Below are 23,133 nucleotides of genomic sequence, written 5' to 3'. Positions count from 1 at the left end.
TGGGGCAAAACAATAAACGGTCTATGTTGTTGAACTCTTTGTAGTTGACAAAGTTTGTATTTTGGAAACGGACAGATGAAAACAGAAGCACTGTAACAAAAGCTCAGATGATGAACATAACAGATCTCTATACACAGGTTAGGACGCAATACAAATCGCTCTTAGGTTAATTACTTAATTAGATGCAAACCCATCCAACGCCGAGCCTGAAGCAAAGTGTGTATTATTCCATGCTTAAAATGATGCAGCTTCGTGCATATCTCACAGACCAACTCATCTTCCAACAATGCGTCTTGAACAGCTACTAATCTCCAACTGAAATAACTGAATCTACCTATCCTACTCCAGGAAATCGACAGTGCAAGCTTCGGTTATTGCACAGAGCTCAAGATTCGGCACTATCCTGAGAACAATTCTGATGTCCTTTTCCTGCTCTTGGAACCACCGAGGGAGAAGACTGAAGATGAAAACCAAAGAGTGTTGAATAGCCAGAATTCTGGTTTTGGATGGTTGGGATATCTGTCCGCCAGTGACGACGAAGTTTTGCGTACAACATAAATTTATCAGCAATACCTCGTACGCTAATACTTAGGTAATTTGTCTTGTCCTTGCCTCAAAAAGAAAAAGGAAAAAAGACAACCAATATGGATCAATAACGACTAAGAGCCAAAAAATTACAAGGATGAACACCATCCACTGTCTAATATGAAAATGGTGGTCACGTGCCATCAGGCATCTCCAAGACCCTTTGTCCCAGTAGCTTATTATTTATTATCAATCAGGAGCCTCAAGAGGTTGAACTAAGCCCAGCAGCCCAAAAATTTACTATCCCATAGCCTCTGAATCGAATGCCCTCAAGGCACTCCTTTCGGCCCATCAATGAAAGTTCAATTCACCGTTGCAAACACAGCCTTGAAGACATCATCTTAGCAGTATAATTGCGTTCAGCTCCTTTCTCATGAAATTAAAATCACAAGTTATTCATCATCCACCAATGACATAACTGGAATTCCCCTGCTAGAAAAACTAGAACACGCAACCCGTAGCTCGTCACCTATCTCATAGTCCCTTTTGTCATCTTTCTGCTCGACAAAACAAGGATGATTCAATAAGTGAGTTGATTGGTTCATGTTGCCCATGCACTCAAGATAACAGGAAAGAATAAAATGTCATCAAAAGGAGGAGAAAAGAATAATACAATTTAGTGCTAGCAAAATACGTTGTATGGATTCTAAAAATTATACATGACATAAAGTCTGATTTTTTTCCCTTGGAAAACGAAGTAACATAGCTGACTAGCTTCTTTCCAGGAACAGCATTGGAGAAAAGAATTTAAGGCCTAGCGAGAGGTAGATACAAGGACAATCATGTTTATTTAAATTAAAAGATAACGCTAAGCACTAGTGTGTGTGTGTGTGTGTCAAAAAAGAAGCCATGACTCATACCTCAAACCTATACATGCCTCGGAGTCCTCCCCCCAAATCCAAAACCAGACCATGTGCACGAATTTGATCAACTGTAGCAGTGACTTTTGTTCCAAGCTTCATAGCTTTTGGTGTTACAGCCTTATCTCCAGCTTCCTTCAGCACTGATGGTTTGGACTTCTTAGATTTCCCATGGGGAAAAGGAATCAAAAGAGATGATAAAGAATCAATCACATCCTGAGCCAGATGAGACGATGTGCTTGGCGTAGAAGGAACCGCATCATGAGACCGAAGAGATTTTGACTTGCGGCCTAGCTCAGACCCATTACCAGACTTGGGGTTTCTCTTTGAAGACTGACTCAGAGACTTGTCCTCCTCATCACACTCTGTAGCACTACGTATTAAAATTGACGGTTTTGTCTCACCCACCTCATGTTTGCTAGTAGCCAATTCAGCAGAATGTTGCTCTTCTTGAGTAGTATACTCGTTCCCAACTGGGGCCCAAATGTTGCGTGTTTCTTTTGTGTCCAGGACAGATTCTTCAGCTGCATCATTGGTCTCCATTCCTTCAGGACGAGGCAGAGTTGCTTTGAGGGATAATTTAATGTTGCCACGAACATCCAGACCTATGCACATCAAAGAAAGCTGCTGGCCAACAGATACCACGTCTGAAACCCGTGAAACCTGATGAAAGGTGTACATGGTTGTTAAAGGACGAATTCTGAAGGCCAACATATACAAATGCATACCCTGTGTTCTTTGATGGCAAGTATAGTATAATGTAAGCGATGATATGGTGCTTAAAGATGAATGCCAACGACCAATTCATTCCAAAAGCTTAAATTGTTAGGAAATGGCCCGCGGATGATTTTGTTGATAATAGAGCATATTCCTATGGTAATTTGCACTATAACATAAGTGTCAAGAGTGGAAGAACTGAACTGCTGACAGCTTGATGAAAAATGTTAACACAACATCGGTGTCAATATCATTGATCTATTGGGAGATGGCCCAAGCATCATTATATGAATATCAATTTTATAGTAAGTCACTTATTCCTCAGACTCAAATACAAAATCTATGATTCTTTTTTGCTAAATAATATAACATCCATGATGAGTCACACTGTTCAAGACACAAATTGTGAACAATGCAACTCATCCTTCAGATTCTATGCAATGCATGAAAGTTCACCTGACTATTTGTTTTATTAATGTCAGAAACAACAGAAAGTGAAAATACTTAAAACCACACATACCGGTTTATGTGACAACTCAGAAATATGGAGAAGGCCCTGCTGCCCACCATTGAACTCCACAAATGCTCCATATTCTTTGATAGAAGTCACAATACCTTTATAGATGCCTCCAACTTCAATCTCACGACCAACTAAGAAGTCAATCTGACAAACAAGACGTAATTTTAGGGCATGCAACTATGCAGCTGGAGAAATATTTAGAAAAATAAAATGATTGAAGACAACATGATTGCCCAATCTCATCAGTACATCTGTTCCAGACCAAATCTTATGGAACTGAGACGTGTTTGAATGATATAGACGCTACAAGGATGATAGGCCAAGGAAAATGAAAGGACTACCTTTTCCAGAACTTTATCCATTACGGATTGATTCTTGGCAATTATTGTAAGTGTTCCATCCCCTACAGACATCCGTGCACCTGGTTTACAGTAATGTCAGTAGGCATTCACTCGTAACTTAGTGTTCTAATGCTCTCAGTGCCCCAAAAGAAAGTGCAAAATAGGGAGAATCCTAAAAAAAGAAGTTTGAATTTACTAAATCCCAAATAAGGAATTGCAACAAAAATGTGTTGATATTTGCAAATCCAGTGTCATCAAAACTAATTAAAATGTTGTTACCAAACCTTGAATCTACTAATTTTAAGCTTCTTTTTGCGGGATTCTCCCAAGTTTAAACAATCCATCATGGGAAAAAAAATTCTTAATGCAAAGCATTGGGATGTCGATAAGCAAAAAGAATGAGAGAATTTCCCAACAAACCATACAAGGAACCAACTCATCATCTAAACATTTGAGCCACCCACAAATTGAAGATTATCTTTTATAGACAGCAAAACAATTCAAAATTTTCAAGATACATCTACAGAAAAATCAGATATTAATTTAATATTACTATTTAAATTCAGAAACTGACAGTGATAACATATACAGGTAAAGATCAATTCCTTCGTAAACGTAAGTTCTACCCAAGAAAATAATATCAGGAAACATAATCCAAAAGATGGAACCAGACTAAAACAGTAAGTTACTGGTGGGATAACTTAAATAAAACACAGGTGGAGTATTAAGAGCGCTAAACAAGAGTCATTTCATATGTAAAGTCTAAGGATATGCTAAAAGAACCACATTGAACAACTGAAAAAAAATAATACGAAAGAAACGAAGAGAGCCCAACCACGTGAGTGAAAGAAATATAATACAAGAACCCCTAAGTCTTGGATTACAGGATAACAGTCAACAAGAAATACGAACCTAAAAAACTAATTTAGGAGTAAAATTACTAAAAATGTGTTGAAAGAACTTTGCCGCACAATTTAAAGTTGAATGAACCTGTTTCCTCTTCAATTTTACTCTTAACCGCACCCAGTGGCCCAATCAAGTTACGAAGAACGTCATTGCTGTATTTTAAGGTAGCTGCATCAACAATAATATATTTCAAACTTGGAAGGTACCACACATTGATTAGGAAACATAATTTAAAAAATGCAGAAAAAGCAGAGGAAAAGAAGTCAAACCTAGTCGTGGAGAGCTCCTATCAAGCTGAGTGTGAGGTGCATTAATCTCCTGATTCATGTGGTCAATAATCTGAAATCGAGCTTTCCGGGCAGGTTCCAAACATTCACATACGATATCTAGAGGAATTCCAGCAGGTTTTATATCCAACTGAATAGCAGTAACTCCTTTTTGAGTTCCAGCAATCTTGAAGTCAATGTCACCCAAATGATCTTCCAAGCCCTTAGAAATCATAAAATTCAATATTCTTCCACAGAAGAAATACTATATTTTTTAACATTTTCGTCCGCTTAAAAAAATACAAACACAAACCCTTGTTCACAAAGAGGAATAGATACAGGATAACATTTAAAGCTGATGTTAGTCATACAACTATGCAACCAACAAAACGATATCTGGAAGTTATGATTAATAGACCAGAGCAAAATTAGGAAGATATTCACATATCGAATACATTTTATCTAGAAAAATCACAAAATAAATTTACCTCAACTCTGGCCTTTGACCTACTGAACGCTTGTTTTAAGAAAATTAAATGTGGAAGGATGATCAGTGATTGACAAATCATACAATTTTTAAATTATTACATCTCTTGAATTTGTAGATATAACTACCACAAAAAATAATTAATTAATCACATAGCCCCTTAACGGGTAGTACGGAAAGAAAGAGAAGTGGGGGAAACTAGAAAAGGCATACTTCAATCTAGATAAGACAAACAGCTGAAACAAAACAAAATAAGTCATGGAAAATACCAAAATATCAGTCAATATCCGGTAATCTGCTATTTCACCACTGATTGGATCAAGTTCAGTAACAAGACCCACAGAAACACCAGCAACATGTTCACGAACTGGAATGCCAGCATCCATTAGGGCCATACTACCTACAATAGAGAAAGCTAATATGTCAGATGAGTATCATGAGCACCAATACAATTAAAATTCCAAAAAAAGTAAACAATAAATATTAGATATATTATACGTCTCCGGAAAGTCACAAAAACTGTCAGGTTATAATAAACACCAATCATGAGCTTTCAATCTTTAATTAAAAGCTTAAACATTGGAGTTTAAATGGAACAAGAAAAAATCTACACAAACAATAATCTTGCTGGATGATAGGACTATCTGCCCTGTCGTTGGGTAGTTTGTAGTTTAATCTTCAGAACAGCTGAATAGTTTAAGTTTTCAAAGTGCATGGAAGATACAATCTCGACAGAAGTGGTCCTCAAATATGAACACCGCAATTCACAATAACCAAATACGCAATTGTGAACCATATTGCGGCACAACAGTAGCATTTTACGCAAACATTCCAAGACAGATTGTTTTCTTGGTTCTCAAATATGAACATCACAATTCGTAATATCCAAATAAGCAATTGTGAACCATATTGCGGCACAACAGTAGCATTTTACGCAAACATTCCAAGACAGATTGTTTTCATACTACAGTTGAAGAGAAATTTTCCCGACAGTCAATCACAGAAATTGCCACTGACAAGTACCTCAATATAACTCACATGAAGCATCTTTAACAAAAGTTATGAACAATCTTGAAGCTAAAATTACCTCCAAAGCAACTGGTAAAAGAAGCATGCCAAAGCCTTAAAGAGTAACTTTATCATAAACGTAGTGTAAATTTGATGTTGAATTTGAACAGTTCATCAGTAATATGGATGTTCCAGAGGTCAAAGCGCTCGTAAGCTTAGCTTAATATTTCTCAATTCAGCTGTTGGAGCCTTGGAGGCATAAAGAAACATCACCAAATCTCACGGCTATGTATATTGACCCCATAGAAGACCTTCTGTGCGAGGACGCTACTCATAGTAGGACAACCTTTATCAGCTTCAGCACTTTGCAATTGGAGGGGCCTGGCTTAGTTTTTTTTTTTTTTTTAAATTAATATTAAAAGAAGATTAAGAAAGGTTTCATTATGTTCATATTTTGCACAAAAAATAGGAGGCGAGTAAATTGATGTCTCCCACTATTACATCAAATCTCTGATCTTATTACGTTCCCCCAAAATCTCATCACAAACTCATCTAGAGTATTATTAGACCTCACCCAGGCTTCAAATGATCCACCTACATATTGGAAACTTCTAAACCTTAAAAATCCCTAATCAGTATTTGCCTTCCCTCATACCCCGAATCCCTTGAATCAAAAGGACTTTTACCGGCTATCATACAAATCTGAGTTAATCAACGCATGCATCATTCATGTCCCTGGTTTTCCAGAAATCATTTATGTATGTTAGTCATTATGCAAATCAATCATCGTGCCACTCAAATTCTAGATTTCTACTGTGGAAGAAGTACTAACATGTCATGATTAGGTACCAATTAAACCTTCACATGCAAGAAATGTACCACATAGATGATGACACTTGGGAAGATTAGAACCTGAATTAATCATTTAAATTGGAATCACTCATGCTACAACTCTTTGGATTGACAGAGTACCTCCACAGACTGTTGCCATTGATGTTGAACCATCTGAAGCCATGACTTCTGAGTTGACGCGAACAGTATATGGAAAATCATCTTCAGGAGGCAATACAGCAAGAAGAGCTTTCTCAGCAAGAGTTCCTGCAATACAGCAAAGAAGGCAACATCTAATTGGTGTACTCCATTGATGAAACCAACCTCTTATTATTTTAATTAATCAGTCAAGGTTCCCTACATGTGATTCGTGATTTTCACTTGTTTTTCTAATGCAGCCTCTTGTTCTTCATCTGTTCATTAATTTATAGTTCAGAGTACAAAATCCACTAAGCCTGAGCCTGCATGTATCAATTCTTATCTAGGACTATTTTTGTGTCCTATATGTGGATTTCAGTTAATAATTTATTCAGAAGGGTGTCCGCTGGGGATCTCCAAAGGAAATGGAAGGCCCATTTGTGTTAAAGAGTCTAGGTAGTTTCCCCCTTCTTTCGAAAACTTATGTTTGGTGAGAATCTCTTGTCTTCTGTTCTTGAAGGTAGCATTTTCTGCTCTGTTCAATGATATTTCTCTTCATTAAGAAATTTTTAAAAAAAAAATTATACAGAAAGCTACAATGAGGTCTTGCCAATTAGCAAACAAGATTGGAGGTCTTTGTGGCAGACGAATTCATTGATTGAATTGGTGACAAAAATTTAGATCTCTTCTTTACCATGTCCAACTTCACGCCTGTTCAGACCAGTACGTTTACCGACTTCATTCGTACAGAAAGGTGGAAAACTATAATGAAGCATAAATCGCTTTGTTGGAGGGCCCACTAAAGAATCCAAGCGTTGAGCATCTGAAGGTGCTCCAAGAGTTACTGTGCAAAGGACCTGTTCCACGCATAACTCAGAATTAAAACCATCAAATAATGACAATGACATGATAATAAAAATTACCTGTGACCCCCCAAAAAACAAAGATAATAAAAATTACCAAATTTTTCTGGAACGAAGTACAGATCAATAAATCAAAAGAGAATACAAGCTAATCGATAACTTGAGACAACCGTCTTTCATCAGCCACCGCCTTCCTACAAAAAGGAGGTGGCTGATCAAAGGTGTAAAAACTGCCTGCCCAGTCTACTGCATTCCTAGCCAAAAAATGGGCACAAAGATTACAGAATCCAAAATCAGAAAACATCAGATATAATTAAAACCTGTGTGTCCCCACGAGAAAAAAGGGCAGATCCATGCAAAACAGGTAAATTTCCAGCTTCACAATACAAAGGCCTAACTTCATCAAGCTGTCGCCCGTCAACTCTGAATCCTTCTGCAATAATTCTTTTTCGAACAACCTATATTTTATGAATATGTAAATCACCGAGTAACTAAAGGAGAAGCAGCAATTAGGTACCACATATAAAATTCAATATAAAGCCATGATGCATAGATATAAACTAAATTCTTTAAAATTGAACATTAAATTGACAAAAAGAATGGAAAATTAAATTTAAAGATAAATTACTAATTATTAATACAACTAATATTTTTTATGAAAAAAAAAACAAAACTAATATTTTTGATGAGGTGAATTTTTTTCATGCCCTTTCAACACTACTTTAAACCTTTTTTAATTAAACTAATTGATTACTTGACAACTGCTAAATATAAACACGCCAGTGTCACAGACCAAACTGATTCGAGTCCACAAACTTAATGACCTATAGACCAGAAAGCACCACTTTTCCATGCAAACAAATCACGAAGGCAAGAATATGTGGAAGGATTTATTAATGGTTTTGTCAAAATAGGTATCAAGTACCAATCTTTTTCATTATGCCAGCTATTAAGCCATATCAACCCCAGAACTAAACAAATAGCCATATCCCAGTCATGTCTGAACTGGCAATGCAGGAAAAATTGGTAAGCATTTCTGACATATGCATCTAGCATTGTCCAACACATGGTGGCATCCAATTAATACCTCACATTAATGCACCAGCCGTTCTAAAATCTGAAGCATCCATGCTTTCTATATAACTTATGAGACTATAGTAAATAACACAGGACAAAGTTTCAGCAACACACAAAACAATTAGCCCATAATATGGCTGAGAGCCTGAGATCCAATGCATTGACTATATAGACTGAACGCATAAAAATGTCATAACACTCACTAAAAAGGAGTTGTGGTGAATTTGAGCTTGTTCTAAGGTGTTTATACCTTCTTCCTCACTGTGTCTACAGCCTTTGACAAAACTTTTAAGCTTTCTTCGTCACATTCTTCTTCAAGGGCTCGTCTTACATCTTGTGTGATCCTATCTAGTGCCTCTCCACGTTCAAACTGGATGTAAATAAAAAACAAATCATAAATATAGCAATAGAATAATGAATATAACTTCCAACGCATGAAAAGCACAGCAAGAAAAGAAAAGGGGGGGATGCGAGAACACCTTTCCGTAATTAGGATCAGTGAAAACAGCTTCAATAGGTGCTGCAGCCAAGTTACTGACTTTCTCCAGTGTACTCTCTGAAAGCATAGACAATCTGTATTCCTTCTTAGATTTACCAGCTTTAGCAGCAAGTCTGATTTGAGGATCGATATACTTAACCGCCTGAAAAAATTAGGGAAACAGATCTCAATAACTTTTGATCACAAAAGGAGACACGCAAATAACAAGTTTTGGAGTCACCTCAGGATGAGCCAGCCTTAATCCAGCTTCTAGATCTTTTTCAGATATCTCACGAGCTTGCACATCAATCATCAAAGTTTTGTCCCTTGTACAGGCATACACCAAATTTAGATCACTTAAATTTAGCTGCAGTGCCGCAAAGAGAACCAATCAGAGAATGGCAAAGGTATTGGAAACAATCAATCAAGTATACCTATTTACAATACCACAAATTGTAGTCTTTCCTGATGTTCTCAATGAAATTGAAAAGGGCTTGCAGATGAGACAAAGTTATCTTTCACAGTGTTTCTACAATGTGTTTCTCTTCTTGCATCCAGTTTGTTACAGATCTCTTCTTCCAGAGAATTTGATCAATATAAGATATGCAAATTTGTTTTAGGAGGATTATCAAGGGTGAAAGCTCTTCTTTCCCAGTGAAAGGACAATGCGCTTCACCAGTGTATTCTTTAGAGGATACATGGTGGAGGAGGAAAGCCATAAGTTTCAAGCAGAAGTCTTGGCAGATGCTTCTTCAGGGAAATAAAGCAGTACCATTGACTTCTTTGTAATGCACAGCTAATGGCTGTTTTTGAGGGGCCTTTTTTTTTTTTTTTGGTTGGGCATGCGTTGAAATTGGCAAAGCTTTACTGACCTGATGGGTTTTTCCTGCTTGTTCTAGTTTTCTATATATTTAGTTTTCCTTACGAGGTTATGTGAGTGATTATGCTGGCCTAAAGACCCAGGTCCATTGGCCACTAAAACTGATTGCAGTTATGACAACAGTACAAATCAGCATAATGCTGCATAGATGTTGACAACGGCAATAAAACAAGGGGCGTCTCACCAACTATTAAAATCAGTAATTAACCAAAGACACAATAGAAGTTAAAAACTACCTCATCCACGGTTGGATTTACAACAAACTGACCGCCTATCCTCCCAATACGAACCACTCCTATGGGGCCGCCCCAAGGAATATCTGATAACATAAGAGCAGCAGATGTAGCATTAGCTGCCAGTACATCTGGATCTTGATTTCCATCAGAAGAAAGAACACTTGCCATTACCTAGGGAAAAAGAGATTACTTTAGTGGAAGGGACTACTTAGCAAATGAGTAAATGGATGAAATGCGAATGAACAATAATTAATTAATTAATCCACAGAAAAATACCTGAACCTCGTGATAAAATCCAGCAGGAAATAATGGTCGAATTGGTCTGTCAATAATGCGACCACACAGAAGTTCCCGTTCCTTTGGGGCGCCTTCCCTCCGCATGTACGTACTTGGAATTAAGCCTTGAGCGAACTGCTTTTCTTGATAATCAACCTAATAAGAAGTGAAAAGTTATAAGCATCAAGACAATGATCAATGTCGTGTCTCTCAACATGGACTGAAATAAGATGAGGACAACGGAGCAAGCGATTTACAATACATATAAGTAGAAAGGATGCCAAGAAAGGCTCTGAATTCCTATTGATTCAAAAATGCAACGCAATGATGTGTAGAAAAAAATATAAGGACTCCGTGTTTGAGTATAGAGGCTTAGATGATATACCTTGCTGCAAGTGCCATTCATTCGAGATAGTGATCTACGAGACTATACAGTTTTCATATTTTTTTATCAAACAAATATGTTAGAGTTGGAATGTTCCTGACTTCCGGTTGTACCTTTAAAATCAATTTATCCAGTCAAATTAAAGAAAGCATATTTATGAGAGCCTTTTTCTTTCCATATCTAAATCAAAACAGTGCGCCGGTTCTATAAATGTGGAGAATTATTACTAATGGGAGTTGGAAGCTAGAACATCAGACTCGTAAAAAAGCGCATCAACGTACAGTGAGGGGTAAGAAATCACGACCGCTGCTATCTCCTTTAGCAGAGGTAACAGTTGACAAGACCTTGGTTTCGCCCATACCCAGAACAGCAGCACCATTCGCGAATCGAGCAATCTTGCCTGTTTCAAGCGTTATCAACCGCGACCCTATTTCAAACTCTTCTTTGAAGACATCCAGGACCTTAGTTCCAGCGACGGGGGGGTCAGAATCGAGCTGGGATTGAGTAGAAAAACCCAGGCGTCCACAGCAAACAGTGCGGAACCCAAAGTTTCGCCATGTAAGGAAGTGAGGAAGGGTGGTGAGGAGTGGGTTGGCCCTGCTTCTCACGTACGCCATGGTTATCAGATCATCAGAAGAAAGCGGAAGGAAATGAGAGAAGGGAAAAACAGGAGGAAGGAAAAAGAAAGGGGGGGGGGGGGGTCTTTGGTTTTGCGGTGAAGCTTAGTCCCTGGGTTCTCGAAGGGTTTAGGGTTTTAGGGCCACGCCGTGGGAATTAAACACCTCTGCCGCTTCGTTGGCACCGGGCTGGGCCGCTTATGACTGTTGGAAGTGTGAAGAAGCTCCATTGGCCCCCGAGTTTGGTTTCCTTTTGTCTCATTTATTTATTGATTAGTAGTTGTCCTCAAATTTCATTTTTTAATTTATTTTTAATATAAAAATTACTTGACTAATTTTAGAAAAATAAAAAATTAATTTAATTAGTTATTTATAATAAATAGATATTGTCTTTTTTAAAATATCATTACCAATCAAATGTATTGGTTAGAACTATCATTATTATAAGAATTGTCTTAAAAAAATAGATAAATATGATATACAAAATATATTAGGATCTTATATCTATAATCAAAATAAAAGTCACTAAGATAGTATTTTATAATTTTAATCATTAATTTTTTAAGATTATATTTGAAACCGAATCTTTTTAGTTGGTTTTTGGATAAATAAAATAAATTTCAAAATAATGTTTGTAATCTTTTTATGACCTAGAAAAACATACACAAGTCAAAATTCAAAACTAATTAAAAATAACGCCATGATAAATATAGCAAAATAGCATGGCTCCAAAATTGGACAATAAATTTCTTAAACTGCTACATGCATGTACAACAAGTTGTTTTTAATTCATCTATCTTTACAACTTTCCCGGGGGAACATATAATATCTGAGTTTTTTTAAAAAAAAATTCATTTTTAGCTGGCAACTCTTCATTTCATGCCAAATATTGAGATGGATAAAATGTCAATGACGAGGCACTAATTGGGCCAGCCCATGTTTAATTGCTTTCACTCAAAAAAAATTGACAGAAAAATGGGCCTTTTTCAGCCCATGAAGCCCAGTGTGCTTATTGTTGGCAGAAAAGCCCAATGTGCTTATTTCTACAATAATTCCTGGCGGTCCATGGATGAAATGAATTGTTAGAATGTATAAAAAAAAAAAAAAGAATTATTAGAAATCCAAATCTAAAGATTCGTTCCCCAATTTCCTTTTTGGGGGAAAAAAGAAATCTAAATCTAAACACATGGGAGATGAGCAACACGCCAACACGACAGATTTGACGTAATCTGTCAGGCGAGCAGTGACGATTACGAGTGATATGATTCACTGTCATCCGGCTGGCATAGGTTATGAGATTTTTGACGTTGGCCGTTATGGGGTCGGTTAGGACATGGGAACTGGGATGCATTCGGTATCTGTCTATCTGAAATCCCTCGTGGGTTCAGGCCCCCCGGGGGCGTGGGGAATTCCCCAATAGTGGTATAAAGATAATATTATTTGATCTATAAAATATGAGTTTGAGATTAATTAATCATTCAAAAAAATTATAACTCGCCAAATGTTTAGGCACTTTGTGTAAATTTAAATTTCATAAAAGATCTTAAATTTAAATTTAGTCAAAAAAATTGGAAGGTTACGAAAACTGCAGGGGTGGCGTGGGGTGGGGGGGCTAGAAACTGACAGAAGTGTCGTTTTTGGCATATAAGTTTTTTTTTTTTTTGTTCAATCACTTTTCACGTGCAAGTTGAAACTTAAAAATATGGCTGCATAGGTTGGAGTCATTTTCAACTGCACATTTTTTCTACGCATTAAGTAAATATGTTCTTGTTCTTTTTTGTGACAAGTGAATAAGCCTGATTTGCTAATTAAAATTCATATTAATATTTTAGTTGATGTACTTTTTTTATAAATCAATAATATAATAATTACTTAATTTTATTGTTTATTTAGTAGCAATAATTAGTGATGTTGTTGATGGATGACGACGTTTTTCCTGATGATACGATTATTGGTATTGATATTTTTAAAGTATCAAAATTGTGATTCATTATGGCATTGATTTTGATAATACTTAATTAATTAATTTGAGTAAATTAAAAAAATCAGTTAAGTTACTTATTTACAATAAATAAGTATTATTTTTCATAAAATATCTTTGTTTATAAAGAGGGAAAATAAAAACTACTGATCTACATTATAAGAAGTAAAATCAAAAGCATCTATTGAACTTAAAATATTTTTACTGATTAAAACTATCATTATTATAATTATTACAAAATAAATTAGAATATTATATTTAAAATAAAAATAAAAATTAAGCCGAGCTAGCATATGCGAAGATTTAAGAAAAAAAGACTGTTAAATTAAATATGAGCAATAAATAAATAAATAAATATACGTAAACAAGCTGCGATTAATAGCCTTGGCGGCGGGAGCAGTGTTACTGAGTTTAATTACTAATCGCCGAAAGGGTCCAGTCGTCCGGCCAAAAGAAAGAAGCAAGGGTTCCGATCGAGACAAGAGGCGCAAACATGGCGGCACTGCCCAAAGCCAAGGAGATCGTTTCATCGAATCCCGTCGTCGTTTTTAGGTTTCTCTCTTGTCGCCTTCTCCAATACGCGAGATTCTATGCGCTCGAGCGCGCGTGGGTATGCTGATTCTTAATCGATTTCCGGGTTCATTGTTTGTTGCAGTAAATCGTATTGTCCATTCTGCGTTGATGTGAAGAAGCTTTTGACTAAACTGGGAGCCAATTACAAGGTCATTGAGCTCGATTCTGAAAGTAAGCGCTATTAATTTATTTGCTTGGCCATCTATTTATTTCCCCTTTTAGCATGATTCCTGTTTTCTTTCATTACGTCATCTATTGCTTTTCTAACATGAGTCCTATTTTCGATCGGTATGTTTCATTTGATTTAGCGTTAGGATAATATGGAGTATGATAAGTAGAGAATAGGCTTTGAGGCTCGACTAATCATTTTCTTTTAAGGAGTGATCAGTAGGATGACCAATAATGGTTTGTCAACCTAACGAAGAAACTGGGACTTAGACTTTGAAAGATGCCTTGAAAAGTTGACATATTTTCACGTGAATAGTCATACCTATTTATAGGATGACCACTAATCCTTTCGGAAGTCCTGTTCAAATAATTCATGAATCTTTATCTATTAAGCCCCATGTCGAGGTTCAAGTCATTCAAATCAATTATCTTGAGCATTGAAAGAAGGCTTCTTGTTTATTAGCTTATGTAATTGTCTCCAGTGTAAGACATTGAATCTCACAAACTGTTCCAATATACACGATATTTTCAAGGATTTATTGTCTTTCTAGCGCTGTTGAATGCATTCCTTCAATTCATCTAGCATCTGTGATGTTCATTTGGCAAGGCCCACAAAATAGGGCTGTGTGCACACTTCTTCCAAAATCTGTTTAGCAGTTCTCCATTGAAGAAATTACCTCATGAAAAATCAGGTTGGTGTTGAAGAACCACAGAACATGTAATCATGGTTTTTATGCAATGCATACCTGTTTGACAAAAAGAGTCATCGAGGGGATTCATTGAGAGGTGCAAACCCTTAAGATAAAATATTTGATTCCTCATGTTACAGCAACATTGCTAGTTGCACCTGGATAATTTCTGCACGTTTGAACCCCTAGCAACTTTAGACCCTGAATGATTGGGTAAACTGTCTTAATCCTGCTTTTTGTTAGAAGCATTCTAGTTTGCCTTGTGAAGGTGACTTTCAGCGTTGCTTTTCACCATAAATATGACGAGGATTTATTGTGCTTTCAACTATAGCTGTTACAAGTCTTCAAAAGCGCTGTCCTTTTTATCCGTTCAGTTCTGGTAATCGGCTCATAAGAATGGTTGGCCGTGGTGCAGGTGATGGAAGTGAGATTCAATCTGCATTAGCTGAGTGGACAGGTCAACGAACAGTGCCAAATGTGTTTATTGGAGGAAACCACATCGGTGGCTGTGATTGTAAGATTAAAATTTTCTTTTCTTCCTTTATAGATAATAAACTCTGTAACAGATCCTCTAAGACATTTTAAAGGAAGTTTAAAGAAAGAGGAATAAAGAAAGGCACATGTGAAGACTCACATCCCTATCCTTTTCTCTTCAAACTTCCTCTGACATTAATTTAACAAGATCCTAGCTCAAGCAAACACAAGTTTAATGATATTAAATTGATTTCATATAATCGTTAATGTTAATTTGCTACTTTTATGAAGCCACAACTGCATTGCACAATCAAGGGAAGTTGGTATCGTTGCTAACTTCGGCTGGGGCTCTTGCTGCTGCTTCTTCTACTTGAAAGGAGCAACATAGCTATTATGTAGCTGATCAGTTAACTTGTATAATAAAGAACAGGCTCCACTGTCTGGTGCTTTGGGTTACATATAACAGCTGTGTGGTACTTTGGGTTTTATATAACTCTTGAAACTCTGGTACTTTGGGTTTCATATAACTCTTGAAACTCTAGACTTTACTTTATTATTGTAGTCGCTGCAATATCGTATTTATACTTAAATTCTGATGAGTGTCAGTGAGACGATTGCTGAAAGAAGTAAAAACCAAAGGATATCAAGTCCCCGAGTCATCCTTGGCAATAGATGCGAAGTCTCGTAATTCAAATTCTGATTATTGCATTTCAGGTTGATCCTTCGAACGCTGATTTTGAAACTATTTACCTACTTTGTGGGTAAAAAAAGATGTGCTCGGTGGGAAAGAGGTTTCAATTGAATCCTTTAGCTTGAAACTCTTGCTCCCTCTCCTGATTTAACTGAAACAGTCATTTATGAAAAATGGGAAGTGTCAAATATAAATGAAATAGTCAGTATTTTCTAAGGAAAAAACCAACTTCTATGCTCGGCTAGGTTAGCTTCCCAGCTGCCCAAAAAAAAAAAATTATAGCAATAAATATTTTTTTTTCTTAACATCGTACATATTTCAAATTCTCACAAGTACCCATGTTCATCCTATTATCAGTCTAATGACAACTATAATGAGACGATAAAGAAAGAGTAGTAGAAAAAATAAGCGGATCATCCAATTTGTTCCCCCAGATTATGTTCAACTTCAATGTCTGCTTAGTTGCTCTGCTAGAACCTTTGAATTCAGTTCCTGGAAGCTTCAATTATTACATTGACTCAATTGCGGCAATTTGTTTGATTATATGATCCTTTGTTGTATAAGAGTATGTAAAAGAGCCCAGCCATGCACTCCGCAGTGACGAAAGCTGAATTCAGTTTTGCTACAGCTCAAACCGCAGGTGCTTTTATAGGCGCTCAACATAGAAACACTCAAAATCTCAATCCTTAGCATTGATGAGAGGAAGGGAACCGTTTTGACAGAAAATAATGTTTCAAATCAACAATGAGTACAAACATGCCATAACATGGAATATGCATCAATGCCATCACAAAGTACCTGCCATTCACCAGAAACCAATAGGATTAGGCATTGTAAAGATTATAATACAAAAGGGAAGTAGAGAAACTGGAAATTCTGTTGGATAATGTTCCTTTGTTTAGGTTAATTCATCACTGGTTCTAATCAAAGTTTTCACTTTCAACTTTTTTTTTCCCCCAAAAAAAAAAATAATTTACATGGCCATTGACAATAAACCTTAATGATAAGGCAGTACCCTTTTGCCCAAAAGTACCAGTGAGATAGATATTAAGATATTGAATCTGTACAGCCATCATGCAAAAGGGGAACTCTGGTTGTCAACTGGGTAATAAATATGCCAATATCTAGAGGTACTATAACCTTGCTTTGCACTAGTAACGTTATATCGTTTGAATTGACAATATGCAAATGTTCAAGAAACGAGTGAGATCCCATACCACAATGGAGCGTAGGGTAATGACAAATCAAGAAATGGATATGGCCACCTGCAACAAGAAGATTGTCAATATTGTCCTTAAATACCTAAATGTGTTCGAGGCTCTGACACGAAGAAGGATAGTGAAGGTTACCAAATTGACACAAAAGCATGAAGAATCCACTGAAAAATGACGAAAGCACCAGTCCATAGCACAAAGAAAGAGATCCGAAACCAGGGCAGTTGCTGAAAGGTGGAGGTTACACTTAGCATCAGCCTTAAGCAATTATACCAATCAAGGAGAGAAAAGGCTTTGAAAATATTCACCAGGCAATTCAAAGCTGTGTCTCCAAGAAGCAAAACAACATTCAGTGTATGCATATTCACCGTCATCTACACGAGAGAAGATTGATCAGATTGAATCATCAAGGGCAAGTAACAAAATGATCACATGAATCTTGAAAATGGAGAATAACGGATACATATATAAAATGCCGTTATGCTACATTTGACTGCAGGTATCTTTGTCCACAAAAAACTTCAAAAAAATTATTATGCTTTTAGTTTTTCTATGTTTGAAAACCTGCTACATTCTTTATGAAACACTTATAAAAACAAAAAATTAATCACTATTGCAAACCAAAAGCAACGAAAGTATAAGAGTAAAAGCACTCTTTAAGGTTTAGTACTCACAAAACTTAAATCGTAATCCCTGATGGTAAGAAATGGGAATATAACACACCAATATACGCTATCTGTAAGCATCACTGCACCTGCATTTGTCTGTTTAGATATATAGTTAAAGGCAGAAAAATAAATGAAAACTAAATGAAATATCCATGCACTTGGAAGGTGAGCGCATAATTTTAGAAAATTAAGCATATAAATTGAACAAGCTAGGCAAAAGCATGCTTCTAACTCGCAGATGAAGAAGAAGATGATGATGACGACGATGAGATAAAATGAAAGAGATGGAAGAAAGGATAAAAGATGAGGCCGCACTTAAAAGGTATAGGAAGTACAGACATAGACAATATGAAATAACAAGCAAATATGAGGGAAAGCAAAGCAATCAAGCTACCTGGAATAGAACTTCCATAATATAACTCAAAATGCCTATGAATCGATTTTCATGTGATAGATTTGTAGAATTCTGATGCAAGAGAGGTGCGCTTGACCCTTGCTCTGCATCTGTTCCAGCAAAACTAAAATTAAAGGTGCTGCTTCTTGATTTTTGAAACTGATGACACCCATACACAGAGAGCATAGATGCACACTACAAAAAAGTACAAACTGTAAGATTCAAGTATGTTGAGACTGAAGAAATTATGCTTTCTGTGAAAGCTTTTGCCCTAGCATCATGAGCTATATATACAATGTATGCAATACGTATTCATCAAAGGTCAACTTTGTCTCTGATTGAACTGAATACTTATAAGAAGAAAGCTAGAGATGTACCCCAAAATAAATGGTAACTAGAGTAAAGGTCCACCTGCAAGAAACCCATGACAACTATAAGCAAAAGTTAGCATTAATTTCGGATAGAAATGGAAAGCATATTTTCCAAAGCAAGAATAATGTTAAAAGCATCATAAGTGAATTTTGACTTTAATCATAATGCTTAATCAATATCCCAGAACGACTTACTGAGTGTAGTATAAATAAATGGTACCACCATTAGAGAGAATTTTAGCCACTAATGTCACTAAAAGCAAAACGAATGCAGCAACCCGATAAACTAGCAAACAGACAGGATGAATTCCTTTTAGGCATGGTTTCCATGCTTCATCACCGCATAAAATCCGGTTCCTGTCCTGCTGGTTATCTCCTTTTGCAGGGGCCAAATGCCTTGAACCTTCACGCTTCCATATGATCAACAATGCAATAATCATAGGAAGCAAAACTGAAGCTGAACACAGTAAGACCCTCCAGTTTAACCAATAACTAATGTTGGTCACATGTGCGGTATTCCGCAGCTGCATCCTGCAACAGGACCGCGGCCTCATATTAAAATAATTTTAGACTTAGCACTGAAGCTAAGAATTAACAGACCCTCGGCACCCAAAGTATATTTCATGACAAATATAAAAAAATGGCAACCAATAATATGGTTCTCTTACACGCTGATAGTGAGTAATTAAGTATGCAGATCCTAATTAGTGCATGAAGAAATTCTAACGAGTGTGTTACGCTTCCCGAAATGAGCGCAGTAAATTGTAACATGACAATACATTTGCAGAGAGGACTCTGCATGCAGACACCCGTTCAGTAATTTTGTCTAGTAATTAATTGATAAACTTTCTCCATTATGCAACTCCAAATGAAAGTCCCAAATTAAAGTATGCTCATTTAATGATTATGCATCCCAAATGAAACCAATGGAGTAGAGCCGGCTACATTTACATCCAGAAAGGATGTGAATTTTATTAACGGTATCTCTTCTTCCAAACATTCCGTAAAACTCTACAATATCATCAAGTGAAATGAAGATACACCCACGGGGCAAACAATAGTTGATTTTCCACCAGCATCATCAAACTCATGCAACAAGCAACCTTGATTTCAATGACACGCCAAAAGATAATCGTTGGAAGCAGAAACAATCAAACATTTCAATGAGCCCTGACGAAATTAAATGCGGGTGAAAACCTGATAGAAATATGTGAACTGTGGAAGCGGTGGGGAACAACCAAACGTCACGAAACAGGTTGGCGCCAATGAGAGGGTAATCGCCTACCGGAGAAGGGAAAAAAATAGGAATCAAGCTTTTGAACTGTTGCAGATAGATAAATGAATGAGAAGCAGCGACTCCTGGCTTTGTCTTCCCTGCAACCTCACCGTCCGGCTAAGGAACGGGAAAGATGAATTGCGACAATTTCGGGGAATTTTTGAGAAAATAAATATTGAAGGATTTATCTGTAAATAGTGGAATTAAGGATTTTGACTATTGAATTCATGTTAAACTCATGCCGCATTTCCACCTTTGCTTGTTGCCGAGGCTCTGTTGCGGTGTCGTCCTCGTGTTTCACTGATCCACGCCATCAATTTTAAGGCCTCATCAGTGCCTCTGAGCTCGTTAAAATCTGCCACGTTGCAGGTTTTGCGGTTTACCGCCTTTTTTTTTTGTCAAATAAAATCTTTTTTTTTTTTTTTTTTTTTACTTTGTTGTTATCCTGTATTCAGTCGATAATGATATTTCGCTCTGTTGCGACAAAAAATAATTTTCTTTCTTAGAAATTATCATTATTTATAACAACTTCTCAATTCGAAAAAAAATAAATTTGTTTAAAAATATTGCTAATTCTTTATTGGCAAACATAAAAATCTTCTTATTTCAGACAATTCTATTTGAGATAGTAAATGTAAATATTTTTCTCAACAAAAATTTGAATCCGAGAGAGACCTAAGCTCTTGCTAATTCTAATGCAAAGAACTAAAGACAATTTGGATTATTAGCGGAAAAAATAACTTATTTTTAATATAACTTTTAGGAAAGTGAGATTGGAAAATATGAATTCTATTTGGGTTGACTTTTATAAAGATTAGTTTGTAAAATTAAAAAATTGTTTGAATTACGATTGAATAAATAAGTTTAGTTTCTAGAATGACTAAAATAAGTATGACTTTTATTAAATAATGAACAATGATTTAAAATATAAATTTACAATATATAATAATTTTAAATTATTATAATAAGAAAAAAATTATATTTAATGAATAAAATATATTTAAATTAGAAATCACAGTAATGTGAAACTTTTTGAACCAAATAATATTACATAATTAATTGGATAATATACTCAACATAATTTGTGTAAATATAAAATGAAAATAATATTAAAAACTAAAAATACTATAAAAATGTTAAAAGTTATTTTCACTTAACAGGAAATTAAAAACAAACAACTAAACATAGAAAGAAGCATAAAAACAATATAAACATAAAAGTAAAATGTCTTTTAGTCCCAAAAAATTGCTTTTGCATAAATTATAAGTAAATTTTAAATACTTTTACAATCGTACTTAAAAAAGTAATTTTTGATGTACAGATCAGATTGGTTAAAAATTATAACAAACAGCTTTCCAATTTATAAGCCAGCTTATCATGCCCCGAAGCTAACTTTTCATCCCCTAAACGCTTCAGTAAACAGGTTGTATATATTGTGTTTATGAACAGGGGAAAAAGCATATAATTGGGCCGGATACAGGTCATGGGCTATTTTTCTGGCATGGCTTGGCCCATTAACACCATCTGGCTGGCCGAACCATTGACTAACAAGTCTAATGATCATGAAATGCGACAGCATGGATGTTTTCAGAGGGTCCTGGGCCAGCCTCTGGGGTATTGGTAGGCTGGTAAGACTTAAAAACTCATGATTATGAAATCATCATTTGTACTAACGTACTCTTTCATATCTCATTTGAGAAAACTGGTATGACTAAGGGGGTGTTTGGATAGAAACCAAACTATGGTTTCAGAAGTGCTTTTACGGTTTACGAAGTAAATATGTAAAGGAGTTTGTCTCGTTTTGCAGAAAAGTGCTTCTGAAACCATGATTTTCATATTGCCAAACACTCCCTAAATAATGACAAACAGAATTATTGTAAGGTCTAAAAAAAAATTATAAAAAAGTTTTGATAATAAATGAGTAGGCGTCTTTTTTACACCGTAACTTGTTATTAGAAGGTGCTATCTTATTGTTGAGATTTTTAGTAGTTATGTTTCTTTTTTTTCAGTCTAATAATACTCTACTCCGCAGGTTCTTATCATAAAGATTATAGTGCGTTTCAAAAGATAATATGATTTGTCGGGGGATTAATTTTCCTCACATGGTATCCTGACTAATTATAAAAATTTATATTTAATAAAACTCTTCTCATTAGTAATTTTTGTTGGGGATAGTGTTGATATTTTTTAAAAAATAATTAATCTCAACTAATTTCGTTAATCATGGAATAAGCAGGTGTTTAGATGGGTAGATCACGCGCAGGGACTGTGGCCCCTCGAGATACTACGTATTCACATGATCTTTACTCCCCGCGTGTCTGCGTCGAGCACAGCGTGACTTCACTTTTTTTTGGTCAAAGTGGATTTTTAAGTTGTCCGGTTCAAACAATTTATAATCTCATATCCCTAGCAATAGCCAGGAAATACCAGAAAGACATGCAATTATAAATCGGGGAAAGCAACGTGTGTGTATTTGCCTTTTAATTTGTTGTTAATTTTATCTCTCATATTTATTTATTTTTATAAGATGGTTCTTATAATAATTATACATGTTAAATGATTCATTACATGATAGTTTTAACTAATACACGTAATCAGTAAGGATATTTTAAAAAAAACAACAGATACTTATTACAAATAACTAACTTAACTACTTTTTTTAATTTATTTAAACTAATCAACTAGTTTTTATATTAAGAATCGAGTGTAGTATTTGTTATCATTTTTTTTTAATTATACCCTAATTAACAAAGTGAAAACAGCTTTCAAAATTTGGCAATAAACTCAATAAATTCAACTCATATCCAGCCAGTGTAATTTTTTTTTTAAACCAGGCATAACCTGTCTTCAATTATATGTTGTGCCATATAACCAAAGAAGAGTGACAACGGCTGAAAATAAGCTTGTTTAATTGAAGTCTGGTTAAATTAAAAATATTTCAAATAGTAATGTTTTTAATGTTCGTATAGATATTTTTTGAAACACACAGGAGTACTACTTTTTTATTTTAAATAAAAACACACACTATTGGAAGGGAATAAATGATAAGAAAACTCCATCCATGCATTGGAGTTAATTGAAGCACACGGCGGAAATGACGAGAAATGACGAGATGGTGTGATCCGAGCGAGGGGGGTGGTCCAATCACTGACGGGGAAAGCGC

General features: G+C 35.7%; 3 protein-coding genes across 3 annotated transcripts; 1 reads left to right on the top strand and 2 right to left on the bottom strand.

The window, feature by feature from the left end:
• Positions 1–11,545, bottom strand: LOC114729481 (polyribonucleotide nucleotidyltransferase 2, mitochondrial). The gene is made up of 16 exons (XM_028916476.1): positions 11,136–11,545; positions 10,470–10,625; positions 10,194–10,364; positions 9,319–9,444; positions 9,079–9,240; positions 8,850–8,969; positions 7,843–7,980; positions 7,354–7,516; positions 6,663–6,788; positions 4,952–5,082; positions 4,199–4,418; positions 4,014–4,097; positions 3,024–3,103; positions 2,683–2,826; positions 1,446–2,108; positions 1–1,082 (listed from the first exon to the last, which is right to left on the bottom strand). Exons 1-16 carry the CDS (start codon positions 11,469–11,471, stop codon positions 978–980), a joined length of 2,925 nt encoding a protein of 974 aa, XP_028772309.1. The 5' UTR covers positions 11,472–11,545; the 3' UTR covers positions 1–977.
• A 2,285-nt stretch (positions 11,546–13,830) lies between these two features.
• LOC114729482 (glutaredoxin) lies at positions 13,831–15,917 on the top strand. The gene is made up of 4 exons (XM_028916477.1): positions 13,831–14,004; positions 14,108–14,196; positions 15,298–15,396; positions 15,648–15,917. Exons 1-4 carry the CDS (start codon positions 13,946–13,948, stop codon positions 15,728–15,730), a joined length of 330 nt encoding a protein of 109 aa, XP_028772310.1. The 5' UTR covers positions 13,831–13,945; the 3' UTR covers positions 15,731–15,917.
• An 808-nt stretch (positions 15,918–16,725) lies between these two features.
• LOC114729492 (uncharacterized) lies at positions 16,726–20,045 on the bottom strand. Its single transcript, XM_028916487.1, has 9 exons — positions 19,892–20,045; positions 18,890–19,225; positions 18,701–18,734; positions 18,324–18,518; positions 17,936–18,025; positions 17,570–17,635; positions 17,397–17,488; positions 17,265–17,312; positions 16,726–16,845 (listed from the first exon to the last, which is right to left on the bottom strand). Exons 2-9 carry the CDS (start codon positions 19,222–19,224, stop codon positions 16,734–16,736), a joined length of 972 nt encoding a protein of 323 aa, XP_028772320.1. The 5' UTR covers position 19,225; positions 19,892–20,045; the 3' UTR covers positions 16,726–16,733.
• Positions 20,046–23,133: the final 3,088 nt, after the last annotated feature.

Source organism: Neltuma alba, unplaced genomic scaffold (genome assembly GCF_004799145.2).
Source record: "Neltuma alba isolate B1F8T4 unplaced genomic scaffold, ASM479914v2 tig00012639_pilon, whole genome shotgun sequence".
Taxonomy (NCBI): Eukaryota; Viridiplantae; Streptophyta; class Magnoliopsida; order Fabales; family Fabaceae; genus Neltuma; species Neltuma alba.
The sequence above is the reverse complement of the archived record's forward strand: the minus strand, read 5'-3'. Positions and strand labels throughout refer to the sequence as shown.

What these genes read in the sequence shown, in the direction of transcription:
- LOC114729481 (XM_028916476.1), bottom strand. Translation starts at nt 11,471, where the DNA reads ATGGCGTACGTGAGAAGCAGGGCCAACCCACTCCTCACCACCCTTCCT. An exon ending in CTGATCCTAATTACGGAAAG is followed by an intron (nt 8,970 to 9,078) that starts GTGTTCTCGCAT and finishes ATTTACATCCAG; the next exon opens with TTTGAACGTGGAGAGGCACT. An exon ending in TAGGAGCTCTCCACGACTAG is followed by an intron (nt 4,098 to 4,198) that starts GTTTGACTTCTT and finishes TTGTTGATGCAG; the next exon opens with CTACCTTAAAATACAGCAAT.
- LOC114729482 (XM_028916477.1), top strand. Translation starts at nt 13,946, where the DNA reads ATGGCGGCACTGCCCAAAGCCAAGGAGATCGTTTCATCGAATCCCGTC. An exon ending in CATTGAGCTCGATTCTGAAA is followed by an intron (nt 14,197 to 15,297) that starts GTAAGCGCTATT and finishes GCCGTGGTGCAG; the next exon opens with GTGATGGAAGTGAGATTCAA. An exon ending in CCACATCGGTGGCTGTGATT is followed by an intron (nt 15,397 to 15,647) that starts GTAAGATTAAAA and finishes ACTTTTATGAAG; the next exon opens with CCACAACTGCATTGCACAAT.
- LOC114729492 (XM_028916487.1), bottom strand. Translation starts at nt 19,224, where the DNA reads ATGCAGCTGCGGAATACCGCACATGTGACCAACATTAGTTATTGGTTA. An exon ending in ATTTATTTATACTACACTCA is followed by an intron (nt 18,735 to 18,889) that starts GTAAGTCGTTCT and finishes GGTTTCTTGCAG; the next exon opens with GTGGACCTTTACTCTAGTTA. An exon ending in TTATGGAAGTTCTATTCCAG is followed by an intron (nt 18,026 to 18,323) that starts GTAGCTTGATTG and finishes ATATCTAAACAG; the next exon opens with ACAAATGCAGGTGCAGTGAT.